The sequence below is a fragment of the Centroberyx affinis genome, unplaced genomic scaffold (assembly GCF_046629955.1).
Source record: "Centroberyx affinis isolate AG114_WGS23_722 - 3 ecotype Tasmania unplaced genomic scaffold, CSIRO-AGI_Caff_v1 ptg002237l_1, whole genome shotgun sequence".
Classification (NCBI taxonomy): Eukaryota; Metazoa; Chordata; class Actinopteri; order Beryciformes; family Berycidae; genus Centroberyx; species Centroberyx affinis.
Window position 1 is genome coordinate 301,586 of NW_027280533.1, and position 17,000 is coordinate 318,585.

Below are 17,000 nucleotides of genomic sequence, written 5' to 3' on the forward strand. Positions count from 1 at the left end.
GTTATCTATGTTTTTGCTGTAGTTCCCTGCATTCTGTAGTGAAAACCTGGGTTTGTGTCATGATAAAGCGCTCGTAACCTAACTAGAGCACAGCCCGCCTGCAGTAACACATCCAGTTTCCACTGAAGTCGACGTGGAAGTTTGTTTTCATACGAAGATCATGACTAATTTAATGTTAGGAAACGTACAGGATACATGACTAATGAATTTGATTAGGTCAGAAACGGCGAGTGGAACGCTGTGAAAAATGCACCAGGTATGGACCTCTGGCATCTTCAGTAGACTCAACATGTATAGTACATGTGCATCTGGACCTGCGGGGCTGGCTCTGTAATTTATGTGTGTGTAAAGCTTTTGATAACCAGTGCTACTGATGTGGAACCCGACAGGAACTCTGCCTCCTTCATCTTCCTCTCAGTGTCTTCTATGCATGGATTTACTCTCTCTCTCTCTCTCTCTTTCTTGGCTGGTTTTCTAATCTTTTTCTGACTCTGCCTGGTGCTTCTGCTCTTCCTAAGGAAAACCGACTCCTAAGAGCAGCTGTGATGCTCTATGTGTACATGCAACATTGTGTCACTTTTGACCAAAATATATGGGTTCTGTCTGTGTTTCAGTGATATAAGAAATGTAAAATATATATGTTTCTTTTGTGAGTCACTATTCTTGTTGTGGTAGTGTTTCTTAACACTGTGAAAACATTACCATAACGTTCATGAAGGTCACTCCCAGTGTTGTTATCTTCATCATCATTATTGTCATCCACATTAATTCATGTCAACACCCACGTTCACATGCACACTCGAGGTCATGCACTCATTTCAGGAAAAATACAGCAGTCAATTATGTGGAACAGACACTCAAGGCAATTTACCTGATCTATAATAATACTCCATACTATATATAAATATAACAGAGATGATGGTAGTCCCACAGGCTCATAGCAGGAGTGTATAGCCTTGTGTCCCGGGACACTGCACGTCACAGACTCATTACATCAGGGTCCCTGAATGAGGAAACACCAAGTCGTCTCACCCACACTAGAGACTTAATTCTCCTCGACTCCTTCACATTCGCTGCTGCCTCTCACCGAAGTATAAACAGATTTCATCATCATTTATAAAATTGTCAGTTTACCCAAGCGTTTTTTGTTCAATTTAATCCATGAAATTTGCCAGAGTTTACGCCCCCCCTCCCCTCCCCTCCCCACCTCCCTATGCCTGTGTAATTATAAGCAAACACGGTCCAAGTTCTACTGTGCTATTCTATTACATCAAAACAGACTTACAATAAAGAATCTGTGGTAATTACCCCAAGCTGACAAATGATACAACGCATGAACCGCTCTCTTTTGCCAATTCAAACATTTTCGCAAACTATATTTGGAACCTTACCGGTGAAGGAGTTAAAGATATGACTGTGTCGTTGTGTTACAGAGCGCTCTCTCTCTCTCTCTTCCTCTGTCAATGAAGTTAATAAAGTTACCACACACAGGCCTTTCCCTATGTCAAACACCTTTATGTGCCGTCAAAGGCTTCCCCCTGCCAAATTCTCCCAGGTTTACCACATCATAACTCAAGATAATTCAATGAAACCCAAACCGCGGAACTAATTTCTGTCTGCGTACGGCAATTAAGAGGGCCGGTTATTTATCGAACTCGAAGAGAACCCTTTTTTCGCCCCTGTGTGGCTCTTGGAAGGGACCGAGCGCCGGGGGCCGAGGAGCGCGGAGTTTGCTTTTATACGCAAAATACAATCCTCCCCAATAGCAGCTCATTTCCATAGGAGGCCGTTACGAGCTGTGCCCGGTGGCTAGATTTACACCGGCAAAATTTATAGCTTCACCCCTCATCGAGTGTTTTAACTCTTTCACGGGTAAAACCGAAGCCACCGAGTAAAACCCACTAAGCTTGATAGAGAAGTGCATGATCTTAAGCAGGCGATAGTGAGGGTTAAAAGACCGACAGATGGAGCTCTCTGGGTGGTCTTCGAATCCTTCTGACAGATAACAAACGTGATTCTGCAGTGATAGCCCCAGATAAAGCGTTTAATCAGCTGTCTGCACTGATATCCCTATCCGCCGCCCTTGATATCGCAGTGATTTCCTCAAGTCCCCGTCTCCATTTGAAGTCTATATCGGCTGACAATGATAACTACATAAGAGCTCTCCACCAAATAATGATCCCTGCTTTTGATTACTCCCTCTCCTCAGAAGGCCATCGAGAGGCCTAATAGAGTCAAGCTTGAGCAGGTTGGCATCGGTCCTGCGGCTGATGAATTGCTTTCAGTCCCTCACATTCAGATCCGAACATCAACCGACGCATAATTACATCGGTCAGCGGGATCATGAGGAACATATTTTGCATACGGAGGGAAATTAGGCTTTGATTGAGGGACGGTCTGTTTCAATTAGAATAACATGCTAAAAAAAAACCCCTCCCCCCCTCTCCTCGGCATATGTCTTCCATCGACACAGTAGGGATTTTTTTTTATTTTTTTTATCGAGCGCATATAAAATGTTTTCTGCTAGGGATTTGAGAAATATTGTTTTTCATGACTTCACTTCTTTTTTTTTTTTTTTTTTTTGGATTTCCAGAGGGGCCGCGCTGATACCGGCGTGTTTTCAATTAGAATAACACACACGCACCGCCTTGTGCGTCAAACATCAGTTGCAAAGTCTCTCAGCTTATGGCCAAGATGTAAAGCTCTCCGCGGCCTAAAATGCATCGACGCAAGCTTATTATTTTGATCAATAAAACACAGAACTACACAACCGGCGAGGCACTCCCTCTCTATTAGATAAACACGTCATTTAGAGGAGCTGTTTACAGTATGTATAGTGCAACAACCCCATAACCCCTATCTCTCTCTCTCTGCTCTCCACAGATATTTGCGGAGGAGCAGAGACCTAATTATAATAGAACACAGACTCGGCTAGCTTGGGCCGTCTCCAGGGCCAACAAATTATTCTTATTGGCACAGGATGCACAAACCAAACGGGGCGCGGGTGAGGGGGGGGGGAGAGGAGTTCAGAACTTCAAACGCCAGGCTTTATGGTAAAACGATTGGCAGAGTTCAAAAATTCTCACATTGTGCAATACTCAGCCTCCTACGAAGCCCGCCGAAGCCGACCGGCCCGACCGCCCGCCCGCCTTTTGAAAAATGCCTTCCCACTCTCCCCATTAACCGAGAGCATTTTTCATTCTTTTATGTGCGACTCCACCGCGCCAAGACCTCCTCTTAACGTTAGGAGCTCGGGCTTCGTATACAAAAAGTGACAGCTATACGGGGGCTAATCCCTCACCTGCAGATGCTGAACTCAAAAAAAAAAAAACCCCAAAAAAACACAGGTTCCCTCGGCTCGTAATAAAACCGGCTTCCTCGCACACCTACGCTTCTCATCCAAGAGGGCTCTCTGGGTTTTCTCAAGTGTTGCTGAATGGGGACCGGAAGAGGAGGCCTTTCGCTCTCTTGTCCCCCCCCCCCGCCCCCCCCCCCACGTATCTCCGCGAGCCATCTGGAGGAGAGCGCGCAGCCACTTAACCGCTAAGTGGACGCACACTTAAACCAGAACACTCTCGCTCGCACCCCTCCGCGAGTCAGCCAGCCAGCCAGCCAGCAAGACAGCCGGTCGGTAAGCCGGTCCCGCAGCCGACAGGCGGGTCATCCAGCCCGGCAAGTCGGCCAATTTGTCACGCGAGCAGACAGAGAGTCAGTCGGTTTGTCAGCCCGGGCCAGTCGCTGAGGAGGACCAAATGTGGAGGAGGAGAGAGTGAGCGAGAGAGAGAGAGAGAGGGGGAGAGCGGTTCCCACCTGTAGACCATGTGCCGTGCACCTTGATTTACTGGCAGGCTCGAGGCTCTGGGCTGCAGTTACCGGGCAGACGCTCTTAAACATCCAAGCGGAGCTCTCTGAAGCTCCGACCAGAGGCGCACTTTGCCCTCCTGCGCCTCAAACTCCGCTGACAAGCTCCTAAATTTACAGGCCCGGAGACGTGCCGGATTGGCCTCCACGCCGTTTATTGGGCGTCCTGAGGCCATGCGTGTGTGTGTGTGTGTGTGTGTGTGCGCCAAAGGATGTGTGTGTGTGTGTGTGTGCGCTCTCCCTCCCTTAAGAGCTAGACACAACTGGGCAATGAAAGCGGTGACAGATTGGTCTGATAAAGTCCTAATCGGTACACACACTTTAAAGTAGGCGGTGTGATAAGAGGGGAGAATGGCACAAGCACACACACACACAGACAAAACACACACACACACACCAGTTTGTCGCCAGATTGAGATAAGAGCTGCAACAGAAGCTGAATCACAGGAAACAGGCAATAGAGATAAAAGGGAGGGGGAGACAGAGAATCTGCTGAAGCGCCTCCTACAAAAGCACAGGCTTCACCAAGAGTCGTCTTGTAGCGCTCCACTTGTCAAAATATCTCCCAGGACAACAGATAGGTCGCTTTTAAGAGTCCGAGGCAGAGCACAAAGAGAACAGATTCCCTATTACATTACCACTTTCCAGCAGTCTTTTCCCTGAGGCCAGCTGTAATGCGGATCTCCCAGAGAGAGCTCGTCTCTCACACAGAGCGACTCCAAGATTGAATAACAAGCGTATCAGTGCACCGGGTCAAACTGAAGATATCGAACACGTTACACATTTAAACTGACAGTTCAGCTTTTTTTTTTCAAAGCTAAACAAGTGGAATTCTCATGGGCAAACATCTATGCCTTGCAGTCAGATAGGTATCACTACACCATTCTTTTAAATTCATTAGACATATACATATATCGATATCTGTGGTTGCTCCTGATCATGTGTTGATCCATCAGAATTCAACAAGGTTAGACTAAATATGCATAACTATTGGTTGAAATGTGTTTAGGTATCACTAGTTTGGCCTTGCACACTAATATATATTCAAAACTATTTTTATTTCTATGGGAAGAAGTGAATAGCCTCCATTTTAATGCGGTAATTCTGTTCTGTAGGCAGAAGAAACCTTAACAAGGCATTCCCAGCGTGGTCAGAAACAACAGGCCTAACCACTAAATACCCCCACAAACCACAAAGTACATTAATTCAGCTTCGCCTTTGAAGGCTGTCAGAGTGACAAGTGACAAAAAACAGGTAGGGAGGGGCAGCGAATGAGCAGAGCGGGCCCTGCACCCCGAGGCTGAGAGTCAGCATCATTGGCTTTCCATAGGAAAGAACCAGAGAACACAAACACGTACGACTTGAGGGATACAGTGGTGATAGTTTTGCGAGAAACAGCCTTATTCGGCTTTGAAGACTGGGGTGAAGAGGGGGAAAGGGTGATAGATGAGCAAGAAGGTTCTGTTCTGGATCAGACCAGCAGGCTTTACCGTACGTACTGCGCGGCATACGATTAATTCCGCCACCTCTCTTTGTCGCCAATAACTATTTATGCACAAAAATAGATGAAAAGGAACAAGTCGCAGACATCTATTATTCAGTGCTGATTTCAAACCTGACAGGGGTTTGGGTTTGAGACACATGAAGGGCCTGGATCGGAGCAGGCAATTGGAAAATGATTACATTCCTGGGGCATGTGTGTTCGATAGACCCCCCAGTCCGGGGAGGAAGTGTGACAGACGTTTTGGGCCGGCGCTCAAAGCCCCGCATTAATCAGAAACAGACAATTAGGATTATCCTTCATTATTTGATCATTTGGTAAACACGCTCGATCCCTGCTCTTTTCCCCTCACACATGCGACATGCAGGCACACAGCCTACACACACACACACACACACACACACACACGGACCCCAAGGCGTACACCCAAAACGCACACAAACACATCCACTTTTGGGATGTATGAAGAAGCTGATGTCATGGTAGCTGTTAATTATGGCAGCTGTGATGGGTGTATGTTAATGAGCTAATTAGCGAATAATACCAGAGTGTCAAGAAATGTCTACACACTGAGGAGAGTTTGATGTGTCGGTTGCTCTTTCAGTCGGGACAGCACGCTCGCCGCAACACGAGCTGCAACGAGTAAGTCCTGTCTCTCTCTGTGCACGCCCCCCCCCCCCCAACACTCTGTTAGCGTTGCCACCACTGCTGTTGTTGCTGTTGTGTACCCACCTGCACTCTCTATGTGTATCTATGTGTGTGTGTGTGTATCTCCCCACGTGTGTGTGTGCGTGTGCGACCACTCACTGTGCCTCTCTTTCTTCCTCTGTTTCCTCACAGCATGTGATTGCCATCCCGTGGGCGCTGCTGGCAAAACCTGTAACCAAACCACGGGCCAATGTCCCTGTAAAGACGGCGTGACTGGTATCACGTGCAACCGCTGCGCTAAAGGCTACCAGCAGAGCCGCTCGCCCATTGCCCCCTGCATAAGTACGTGGAATGAGTCTTTACCATATGATCTATTATATCTGCCCATCTGATGCCTCGCTGTAGGGACGTACGGCCCGGGCTCAGGTCTGTAACACACACGCAGAAGGGAGGGAGACACCAGAAACTGCATCGGGGCGATCTATGGTGACACACACATGCACAAAAACCACACACACGCAGTCAAGCCTATCATTTTCAAATGCCACTGTAGAGGGAGTAACCAACCAACACAAACATACACTGTAACAGCAGACACTCACATTGGTTTTCTCCTCCATTGCTTTTCCTCAGACAAGCGCTTAGTGTCCGACTGTCGGTGCTCTGACCAGTAAATCTGCTGGCTTAAATAAACACGCCATTAAAGCGAACCCCCAGGTTACGGCGGCGCAGCCTCGCCTGCTCGTCGGGTCTCCATAAATCTGAGTAAAGACCCAGAGCTGTTAGCACCAGCGACTCCAAGCCCTAAAGTCTCCCAGATAAAAGCGCACGAAGATTAGGCGTGCACAGTGCGAAGAAATACGAAATCTGTCTTGCTTTCGAGGCCCCCGGGCGCCGAGTTCTCAGCACCCGCTCGCCATTTTTTGAAGCCAAGGTGTGCCGTGGTGTTAAAGTCAAAATGATGAAAGAATATAGCGTAGCCTAGGGGAAGGCCGGTGTTTCTGAATCATAGCCCCACGGCTAACGCCACTCTTGTATTGCGCAACCACAATTCCTGGATTTTTTAATTGGCTCTTTTGTCTCATTCTCAAAAAAGCGCATCTTAAGCAGCGCTTTTGTCGATATAATTAGGTACCAGGGATTAAACACTTACGAGGAATAAATCTTTATGGGGGATATGCTTGGCCGAGGTCCAACAAAGGGATGAATTAAATAAAGTTAATGGATATTGGATATCTTTGATTTTCCTGGGAAGGTCACCTAAGCGCTGAGGTGTCAAACACGCGGCGGTCCCTGCGAGACGGAAACAAAGTCCCTGTAGCTTCTCTGATAATCGCCAAGTAATCTAGTTTCATTTTTAACAGCCCCTCCATTAGATGTACCGATAGCGCTTGCCAAGTTTCATTTTAACAGCGAGTCATATTATATCTCTGACTTCATGTATACCTTCCAGCGCTGTGAGCCATAAATCCACATGAGTCAATTATGAGAAACAGGCGCATTATTTGAACTGGCACGCGTGGCGGGCGAGCACTGACGGAAGATGGGTGGGTTCAGTCCACAATGGCATCAGCGGAGGGACCCCTGGGCTTCAGGCGCCATTGTTTTGGCAGCCATTGTTTTCCTTGTCATCGTATAGACCGATTCTTCATGGGAAAAGGGCTCATTATGTCCACAAATCAACAACGGGTGTGTGTGTGTGTGTGTATGATTACACCCGGGAAAGATTTTGATTTATGGTGTATAATGTACATACATATTCTGTATGTTCAAAAAGTAGGAAGAGGAGGCTTGCTTAAAGAGTAACTAAACCCCAAAGTCAAATCTGTGGTGGAGCCTGACACCAAATCATGAAAAGAAGGGTGCTGAAGTGGCCATCTGCTATTGGCTGGTTTTTGTTGCCAGGTGATGTCACTACCTGTTGTACTCTATAGTAGATCTTTGGTACCATCACCTGGCACCAAAAGATCAGCCAATAGCAGATGGCCAGTTCAGTACCCTAGTTACTCTTTAATCCCGAATAATTTTTGATCAAAAGACTTGATTCTTTCTTTCTTCCTTAATACACAAACTCTCATTCTACGCACAACTAAAACCACCACCGTCCACCTCTTTGTATCTGTGTCTTTGATCCATCTTTGTAGTTTCGTACTTGCTTTACCCCCTTGCCACTCTGCACAAAACTTTTTTTGACGGGCCCCCCCCCCCCCTCCCCTTGCCCACCATAACAAAAATGCATTATCTGTGTTTTATATTTTTCTGTTGCCATCCTGCTCCTTTGGAGATAAGAGGAGCTCCCTTCATGCATGGTTTCCCTGAGTGTCAGCTTCCTACCCGCTTGCGAGTACGACCCGAGTACGAAGGAGGGCTGAGAGAATCAAGTCTTGGGACATCAAAACCGCCGACACGCCCCCGTTGTGGCTTTTCCACAGCGGCAGGTTGAGGAGGGCGAAAAGAGAGATAGATAACAGTTACATATTTCACACCTTTACCCCCAGATCGTGCAAAAGATTGCATCGCCCTGTTGATCTAATCTCCCAGATATATTTCCACCTGAGCCAGGGAGAAAGAAAGGCACTGTTGTCTCTGGCAGTGAGGTATCTTGTACCGAAATAATCGCGGATTTACACTAAAGGCTTGTCTGCTGAAAAAGAAATTATAATAATAAATAACAGAGCTAAGATATTTTCCTTTCTTAGACTTGTTCTATCTTTTGTCTTTCATATCAAATATACACATTTACACACACACGTGCGCACACACACTCACACACTTACTGTATATGTACAATATAATGGAACTGATGTTGCTTTGTGTCTATGTCATGTTTTCCCTCGGAGCAGAGATTCCAGTCTCACCTCCTACAACCACAGCCAGCAGTACAGAGGAACCATCAGGTGAGTTTTGTGGAGAGTCGTACGTCTAATATTTTGTGTATTTGTATATCTTACAAACGTGCAAAATGTATGAATTCATTTCTATGCTTATATAAATGTGTAATAATATGCACATCCCGCCTGGAGGAAAAGACGAGGAGGATATTGTGGAAGAATGTATTCATGGATTTGGGAGTTTGCAGCACTTCCACACCCTCACCCCAATATTTTCCCCACAAGTGTAAAGTACAGTATAAATTGGATCCCTCTTGCCTTCCTCCTCCTTATTAGGGCTTCATGAATATTAAATCAATTAGGGGCAACCCTGGGATGGGCCTCCTTTAATCTCTCACACTTTCACAATTAATCAGTCTAACTGCGGCGCAGTGGGGTGTGGGTCTGGTCTACGGCGCGCGGGCCTCGCAGTTTATTTGATTTGTTGATTTTTCATCTCCCCAAACTCTCTCTCTCTCTCTCTCTCTCTCTCTCTCTCTCTTTCCTTCTCTCTTTCCTGCCTGATGCAGTGAAGCGAGGGAGGGACAGTAGGTTGTGATACTGAAGGAATGAGGGAACCGGATCTTGTTCCAATTCAGTGCTTATTCCTGTCTGACATTATACTTTGTGGTCTGCACAGAAAGCCACTGCACCGTCAAAACATTGAAGCTCTGATTTTACCGTCCTATCTTTGTGGACAAGATATGGCATCAGGATTATTTACATCCACTCCTGTGCATTTTTTTAGACATGCATCTGATCAATAAATGATTTCTTCCCTTTATTCCAATACAAGTGTGCAGCTTATGACATGAAGGCTATACATTTAAAGGGCAAAAAACTGAAACATATGCAACACATGCTCAGTAAACAGACTTGACCTGTGTGAACCCTGCTGGAACGAGCACCATATTTTGTCCTTTGGCCCCACGGTGGAAAAAGTTGAGTCATCTAACAGCGAGTTTCTTCTGTCTCACCCATGCGGCCACGGGAGGCCGAGGATGTGTACGTGCATATGTGTGTGTGTGTGTGTGTGTGTGTGCAGGCCTAGCGTGCGAGAGGCTCCCGCAGCTGTTGCCGGACCCTCGGAGGTCCCCAACGCTCCCCGGACAGCTTCGATTGACAGCGCAGTCGAGGATACCGCCGGTCCCCCCCCCCCGGCACCTCCTCCACCTCTTTCTTTTCTCCTTCGATCTCTTTTTTTTTCTCTCTCCTCCACCTCCTTCGTCTCCCTCTGTTTCACGCTTTGTCTTCACGTGACACTGTGGGTGGTGCGGCGCGAGAATATCTGGAGTTTCTCTGTGGCCCCCTTGTCAAGGAACCACTTTTTGGGGTGCAGGAATTTTTCTTCAGCTCATTGAGGGAATTCTGGGCAAGTGAGCGAGGGTTCGCCTCGAGTAAATGCACAAAGTAAATGATTGTATTTCTTTTTTTGTTGATGAAAAGATCCAATTGTTTCAGTCCCGAAAAATTGGAGACTTGAATCTTACAGCACTTCTACAGATGTTATGTATGTGTGTTAGTAAGAAACCTATACCAAGACCTCTCCATCCAGTTCAATCCTCCATTTTTGCCCGTAGCTACATCCTATAGGAAGGCTCAAAAGCCTCTTCTTCTAATCCCATTGATTAAACCGTGTCATCGAACCAATGTAAACACAACCTAGAGGAAACTGTGTAATGCCTCGGACCGCGTAGCTGCAGGTAATCTAATCACAATGGAGACTTCTGGGAATTCCCTCACATCAGTGTAATGGGCAAGGCTCCGCTCAGCCATTCAGCCCGGACAGGCTGAAATCAAGCAGATTGCAAGGTGGAGCGCCTTGACGGACACACTTGCGTTGGTCATGTCAGATCCAGGGGCAGCAGAGGGTCCCGCTGGACCACCCAGGCTCCGGGCCCAGAGGATGCATACATTACTGGCTCTGCTCAGAGGGTCGCGCAGCCAGCGCACCTCTGGACGGCCTGCTATTTGAGCAGCTATGATATCACCCAACGTGTGATTGCTAACAGATGTGGTGTGTTCTTATCAGAGCATCGCCTCCACAGTATTTTCCTCCTCATCCTACAGTACATGCACACCCCCCCCATCCCTGTTAGTATAGCATAGTAAACAACAGAGAGAGACAGAGAGATGAACAATAATAATATTAATGGTAATGATAATGATAATGATAATGATAATACACTTTATTTATACAGCAGCCTTTTAGAAACACAATTTACAAAATGCTTTACAGAGCATAAAATGACAATACATAAAAAAACATTACACACAAATTAGTCAATTATATTATGTATTAATCAATAATAAATGAGTCAATAATAACTAAGAACAAAGGAATTAAAAATGAAGAGTTATTATAAAAAGACATTGAAATTGAAAAGACATGAGAAAGACAACAGAAGCAAGGAGAGGATAAGGAAGAGTTAGAAGGAGAAGAAAAGAAAAAAGGAAAAGAAGGAAATATGGGGAAAAGAATAACAAGAAAAAGATGGAGAACAAGTAGAAAATGGAAGAACAAGTAGAAGAAAAAGAAGAAAACAATATGGAGGGAAAAAAAAGAGAAGGAAGACGGGGGGAGAAAGGAGGAAAAAAGGAGGGAATTGGGGACCGATAAAGGAATGTAGAGAGTTCATGTAGAAATAAATATGGGAAAAAAAGATGGAACCTGAATAGTGTGTGTGTGTGTGTGTGTGTGTGTGTGTGTAGTTGACTAGGGGTGTTGGGCCGACAGCTGTGAGGCAGGTGCCTCCTTGCGCCTCAGTCGAGAGGGGGGGATGCTGTGTGTGTGTGTGTGTGTGTGTGTGTGTGTGTGTGAGTGAATGGAGAGTCTTGGACGGGGGGGGCGGGACGGGAGTGGATATTAATTTGTCTCCTGCAACCGGGGCTCCCCCCCCCTTTCTCGACCGCATGGCGGGCTGGAATGCATGGCGAATACCTCCGATGGTGTGGCCCCAGACAAAACACACATTGTGCCGCTGGGTCACGGATGGTGTGAGTCGCCACTCCCACGGGTCGTGACAGAGACGTCTGCACGGCACCGCAATGTGGAGGGGATTAACCACCAGTGACCTGTGATGGCCCTCCCTGCCCTGTCAGGATATACAGGCTGTGAAAGTAACTAATGATGATGAGGAGGAGGAGGAGGAGGAGGAGGAGGAGGCTGGTGATGATGATGAGGACGATAAGGATAACAAGCATGTGTGTGTGTGTGTGTGTGTGTGTCTGTCCAGGGGCTGGAAGTGATCAGAATTTGCAGCGGACCCCTCCTTAGATTTTTTGGACGTGAGTCTCGCTCCACACGCCCTCGCTTCAGACTTCAGAGTCATGTCATCGTGGGATCTTATTACCGGCGCTAGAGTGAGGGAAGAGAGAGAAAAATAACGGCGAGAGACACGATTTGCAATAAGCAGGACCGGAAAAAAAAAAAAAAAAAAAATAGCATAGCACCGTATCAAATTCTCATTATCGATACGAAGCTTTTTTTTTTGCGTTTGATTTAGTTTCTGGCGTGCGAAAGCCCTTTCTGACAACGTGAAGACCTTGGCAGGGCCTCTTTCTTTCCTCTCTCTGTTGTCTGCGCGCTGGGTGATAACCAACAGGAGTGCCCACTGACTCATCTGAAAGTCATCAGTTACAGTAATGCGGGTTGACCCGAGTCATCAGGACCGACGCCACGCCACCCAGAACGAAAAAATCCCAAATCAGGTCAAGAATCATAAACAGCCCCTTCACACTCGCTGTTGTCTTCCCCAGCTTGGCTCTCGCTGCGGATCGAAAACAAACCCTCTTTTACTCTTGGACAATACAAGGAGGGAAGGGGAGGGGGGGGGAGGCTCCTTCTTTCTCTCCTCCTCCTCTCTCTCTCTCTCTGCTGGACAGGGCCCAGCCTCACTGCTCTGGTCTCAGCGGCCCGGGGCAGAGCGGAGTAGAGCGGGGCAGAGCAGCACACTGGGCTCCATAATCTAATTACATGCTTTATTTGCTGCAATTTGTTTCTCAATCAGTCTGCTGGAGGGAGAAAGCCCTCCTCCTGGGCCCTCATTCACACCTCCTTGTCTCACCGCTCTGATACCTCTGATACCCCTCTGCCTCCGAGTCTGGCCAGCAACCAGAAGCTTGGATCCGTCCGTTTAAACAGAGGGAACGTTGCCCCCTTGATTTGCGCAATACTGTACAAACCCAGCTAAAACTTGAATTCCTCCACACACCCTGAACTGTTAGATTTTGGCTGTTGAGCAAAACTTCTTGTGATCTCTGTTCCATGTCTACCCAGTTCCAGGAGAAACAGGGACTCCTCAATTTGTCCATGAAGAAATTTCTACCTTGAAGAAGGATTCTAGACTCGGAATGACCTCAGAACGTTCTAGACTGTTTTGCAGAGTAAAAACATAGTAATCAGAGGCAAATAACCTATTTGTTGTTCAGTTGTTCTACTTAACCGTGGGCAGTATACTTGCCACAGAATCTAGTTTCGGCAGGTTCTTACGGACCGGAGGACATGTTTGCGGAAAAGCTTCTTGATCCCTCTTCCGGTCCATTGGCTTTGTTTACATCTCTGAGCTAGCATCTGGTTTGATTTAGCGGACAAACATGCGAACGTCACTGTTATTTCTGGGATCCCTAGGTTACAGTTACCTCTTTAATCTTCATACACCTCTTTAATATCAGCGCATACAAATTTGTGTTCATCTATGTTTCTATTTCAGGCAATCTTGGGGCTTCATTGTTAGTCTACCACCCACCTCACACTGTGGCTACTCAACTTAACACAAGCCTGGTTTTGCCCCAATGTATGTTACTGTAAAGTTCTGGCTCAAATACATGGAGCTGTACAGCGCCGTATCTTATCTCAGCTCTGGTAAGAAGCGTCCCAAGAGAAACCGATTAGCTTAAATGGTTGTACGGGACTTTGATAGAGGGGTGGGGGGGGTTAGGGCAGAGGTCCACCTCTCAGTTACTTCTCAATCCTCTGAAAAAACCAGGAGACAAAGCGCGGCGGTAACTACATCTACTCGGAACACGCACAGCACCGTTTCGCTCGGCGCTGCAGGACCGTTCCCACTTCCCCCCCTTGCTTGTAGCGCGTGCACAAAGGGAACATTTGTCCTCGCGGTAGGGGACTGCCTGGCCCTAAATGGGGATCTCGGGGTGCTCTCGGCAGGGCCCGGGGCTGGTGTCTCAGGGGTACACTAATGGGGAACGAGAGGCTATCAAAGGGAAGTATCATGATGGCATCAAGGGGGGTTATGAGAAAACAAAGCCGCCTTTCCACAGTTCCCCCCTCCTGTCATTTACATGGTAATCAGGCGCCGCTGATATAGACTCCTCTGTTTCATTTACTTTGCCATTTTTTTTTTTTTTTTTTTGTTGCTGCTCTCTCTATTTGCTACCACCAGCACCAGATTTGGGCTTTTTGCTGATTTTGGGGTTTTACTTGAAATCCTCCTCCTCCTCTTCTTCTTCTTCCTCCCCCTGATAGATTCACTGCTGTTCACTTCTTTTTTTCTTGTCAACCCCTCCACCCCTTCGCTCTCTACCAGTATCCATTCTCCCACCTCCCTCCCTCCCTTTTTTGGGTGCATTTTTTCTTGTCACGGTGTTCCCCTGGCAACCTCATTCAAATAGAGTATAAAGGAGAGTAAAGGCATGGAGCAAAGATCTGGTCACAACAATGAAGTTTGTTCATATTCAGGCTGCCCTGAAAGCTCCGATCCTTCTTCCACTGCCCCATCACTCCCCTCCACGACTCACCCCCCTATCTGTCCATCCCTTCCTCTCTCTCTCTTTCTTCCCCCTTTTTCTTTTACTATACTCATTACACTGAAGTGTAAACCAAGCAAATACTCTGGATCCAATTTGTGTCAGTTGGGAGAGGGCAAAAGCCAGGGGAGAAAGGGGGAAAACATTTTTTTTTTTTTTTTTTTTTTTTTACATGAAACGGCCTCACGTCACACATTCTGGCCCTCACTGTAATTGGCTGGCAATGTGACAGCATAGCATGGGGCAATCACCGAAGCCCCGAGCTTTCTGGATTGCTGGGGTTAAACCCAACAAAGTGGAGGAAGGGATAAACTGTAGCCTCCTTCACCTCTTGGTAATCTATCATAAAACCGATGGCACGCGCGCAGCCGCATGGAGCTGCTGGGAGAAGGCGCGGGGCCAGTTATGATCTAGAGTGCACAAGTGCGTGTCTGAAAGAGCAGTAAAAATAGTAGTACTTCATTTCCAATACTTCAAAACACAGCAAACTTTGGATTTATCCTGTGATTTGTTTTATTTTTGAGGCAGTTCAAATATCTGGGAAGGGAGATGAAGCACAAATCAACCGCTTCAAGCATTTACTATAGCTCATCTAGCTCAAATATAGCTTGTGTGTGTATGTGTATGTGTGTGTGTGTGTGTGTGTGTGTGTGTGTGTGAGAGCGATTCGGGCGACCCTTCTGCCTGCGTGAGGTATTTATTTGTTCACGGGCCGCAGAGTGGACGCCCCCCCCCCCCTCCCAAAAAAAAAAGGCCTTTCTGCCTAACGCTTCATGGATGGCTAATTTTCCCTTCCTGACCTCCCTTTGTGTGGCAGTGACCCCCTTACCCCACCACCCCCACCTTCAACCCCCCCCCGCCCCTCACACCCCACCATAGCTGCCAGCCAGTACCCCCACCCCCCACCCCCCCGTCCGCACTGCAATAAATGCAAAAGCTTGACATGGTCCGCGGTGGGGCCTTGAAGGGATCCCAGGGTTATTTTTTTTGGAGGGGGCGGGGGGTGAGGTGACAAGAGAGGTGAGATGGGGGGGAGGGGGAAGGACGAGGGTGGGGGGGGGGGGGGGGGTGTATAGGTCTTACTCATTCCCACAGTGCTACTTTGACAGGGAATGAGTGGGTGGATGGCAAGCGGTAATTTGTTGGACGGTTCTCAAAACCGCCGCTGGTACCATGAGGTCCTCGCCATCACGGACAGAGGCTGTAGACACAGAGGAAAGTGCAGGAAACCCCCACAACCACCACACACACACACACACACACACACACACACACACACACACACACACACACACACACACAGCTATTGTCTGCTCTTTTCTATAGTGCACCAGTCCCATTAGACAACACAATCGAACCAGACAGATGTGTGTCAGCCGGAGCGGCCGAGGGAATTCCTCAAGACGTGTTGCCACTATTATAATCTCTAAGACGTTCTCTCTTTCTCTTTTTCCTCCTCTTTTTATTCTCTCCCTCCACCCTCCTCCCCTACCCACCGTCTCCCCTCTCCTTCACTGTACCCCCCCCCCCCCCCCCCCCCCCCCCCTTTCCTCCGCTCACAGACTGCGACTCCTACTGCAAGGCGTCCAAAGGCAAACTGAAGATCAACATGAAGAAGTACTGCAAGAAAGATTACGGTGAGTTCGAAAAAGACAATATTTCTGCAGGGGAAGGTTAAAAACACAACGGCCCGCTCAGCCGTAACAAAATTACACTTTCTTCATCGGCTTGGCTCAGGTTGAAGCTGGGTTTGAGCAGGTTTCCCGTTCTGCAGCGGGGGAAAGCGGCGAAGGAGTAATAGCATTTGCAGACAGTTTTGGAGGAAAATTGGAAAAGAATTAAAAGAAGAGAGTATGAGGAAATTCTCCTGATATAAGAGAGGCTTACTGTATAACTGTATAAACTATGATTATTTCAATTTACAGGCAGAATGGAACCATAAGTGCCCTTCTCAACAGACCACTGTCTAGGGGAACATTGATTATAGATTAGAGCAGATTACAGTTTGTACTCCAAAACTCCACTATGGTTTGTAGGTCCAAACCGAGCCTCTGTAAGTGAGTCATATTGCAGTGGTGAAGGAAAGTTGTAAAGGAAGATTGCATTGTTGCCAAGGAGAGGTTTGGTCACAATTTGCTCTTTTTTCTACACCTAAAAACCAATAGACTTTGGATACGACACAGGTACATATGGAAAAAGTTGACTTTTTTTTCTGGGCCCAGTGAGTATTCTTCCCCATCTCATACATCTCAGTCCAGCCTGTTGCCGGGGAGCCCCAGTAGTTTCCAGGGGAGGCATTTTACTGACGGCTTACTCCAGCTTTCCTAGGACAGAGACAAAGGATCAAACAGAAG

The 17,000-nt window shown here is 47.3% G+C and overlaps 1 protein-coding gene across 1 annotated transcript in view; it reads left to right on the top strand.

Moving 5' to 3' along the window:
- ntn1a (netrin 1a) overlaps positions 1–17,000 on the top strand; it is a 66,851-nt gene that overhangs the window by 40,254 nt on the left and 9,597 nt on the right. Inside the window, exons 3-5 of the mRNA XM_071532725.1 lie at positions 6,203–6,352; positions 8,854–8,907; positions 16,209–16,283. Coding sequence (XP_071388826.1) covers positions 6,203–6,352; positions 8,854–8,907; positions 16,209–16,283 — 279 coding nt within the window. The remainder of the gene's footprint in view (positions 1–6,202; positions 6,353–8,853; positions 8,908–16,208; positions 16,284–17,000) is intronic.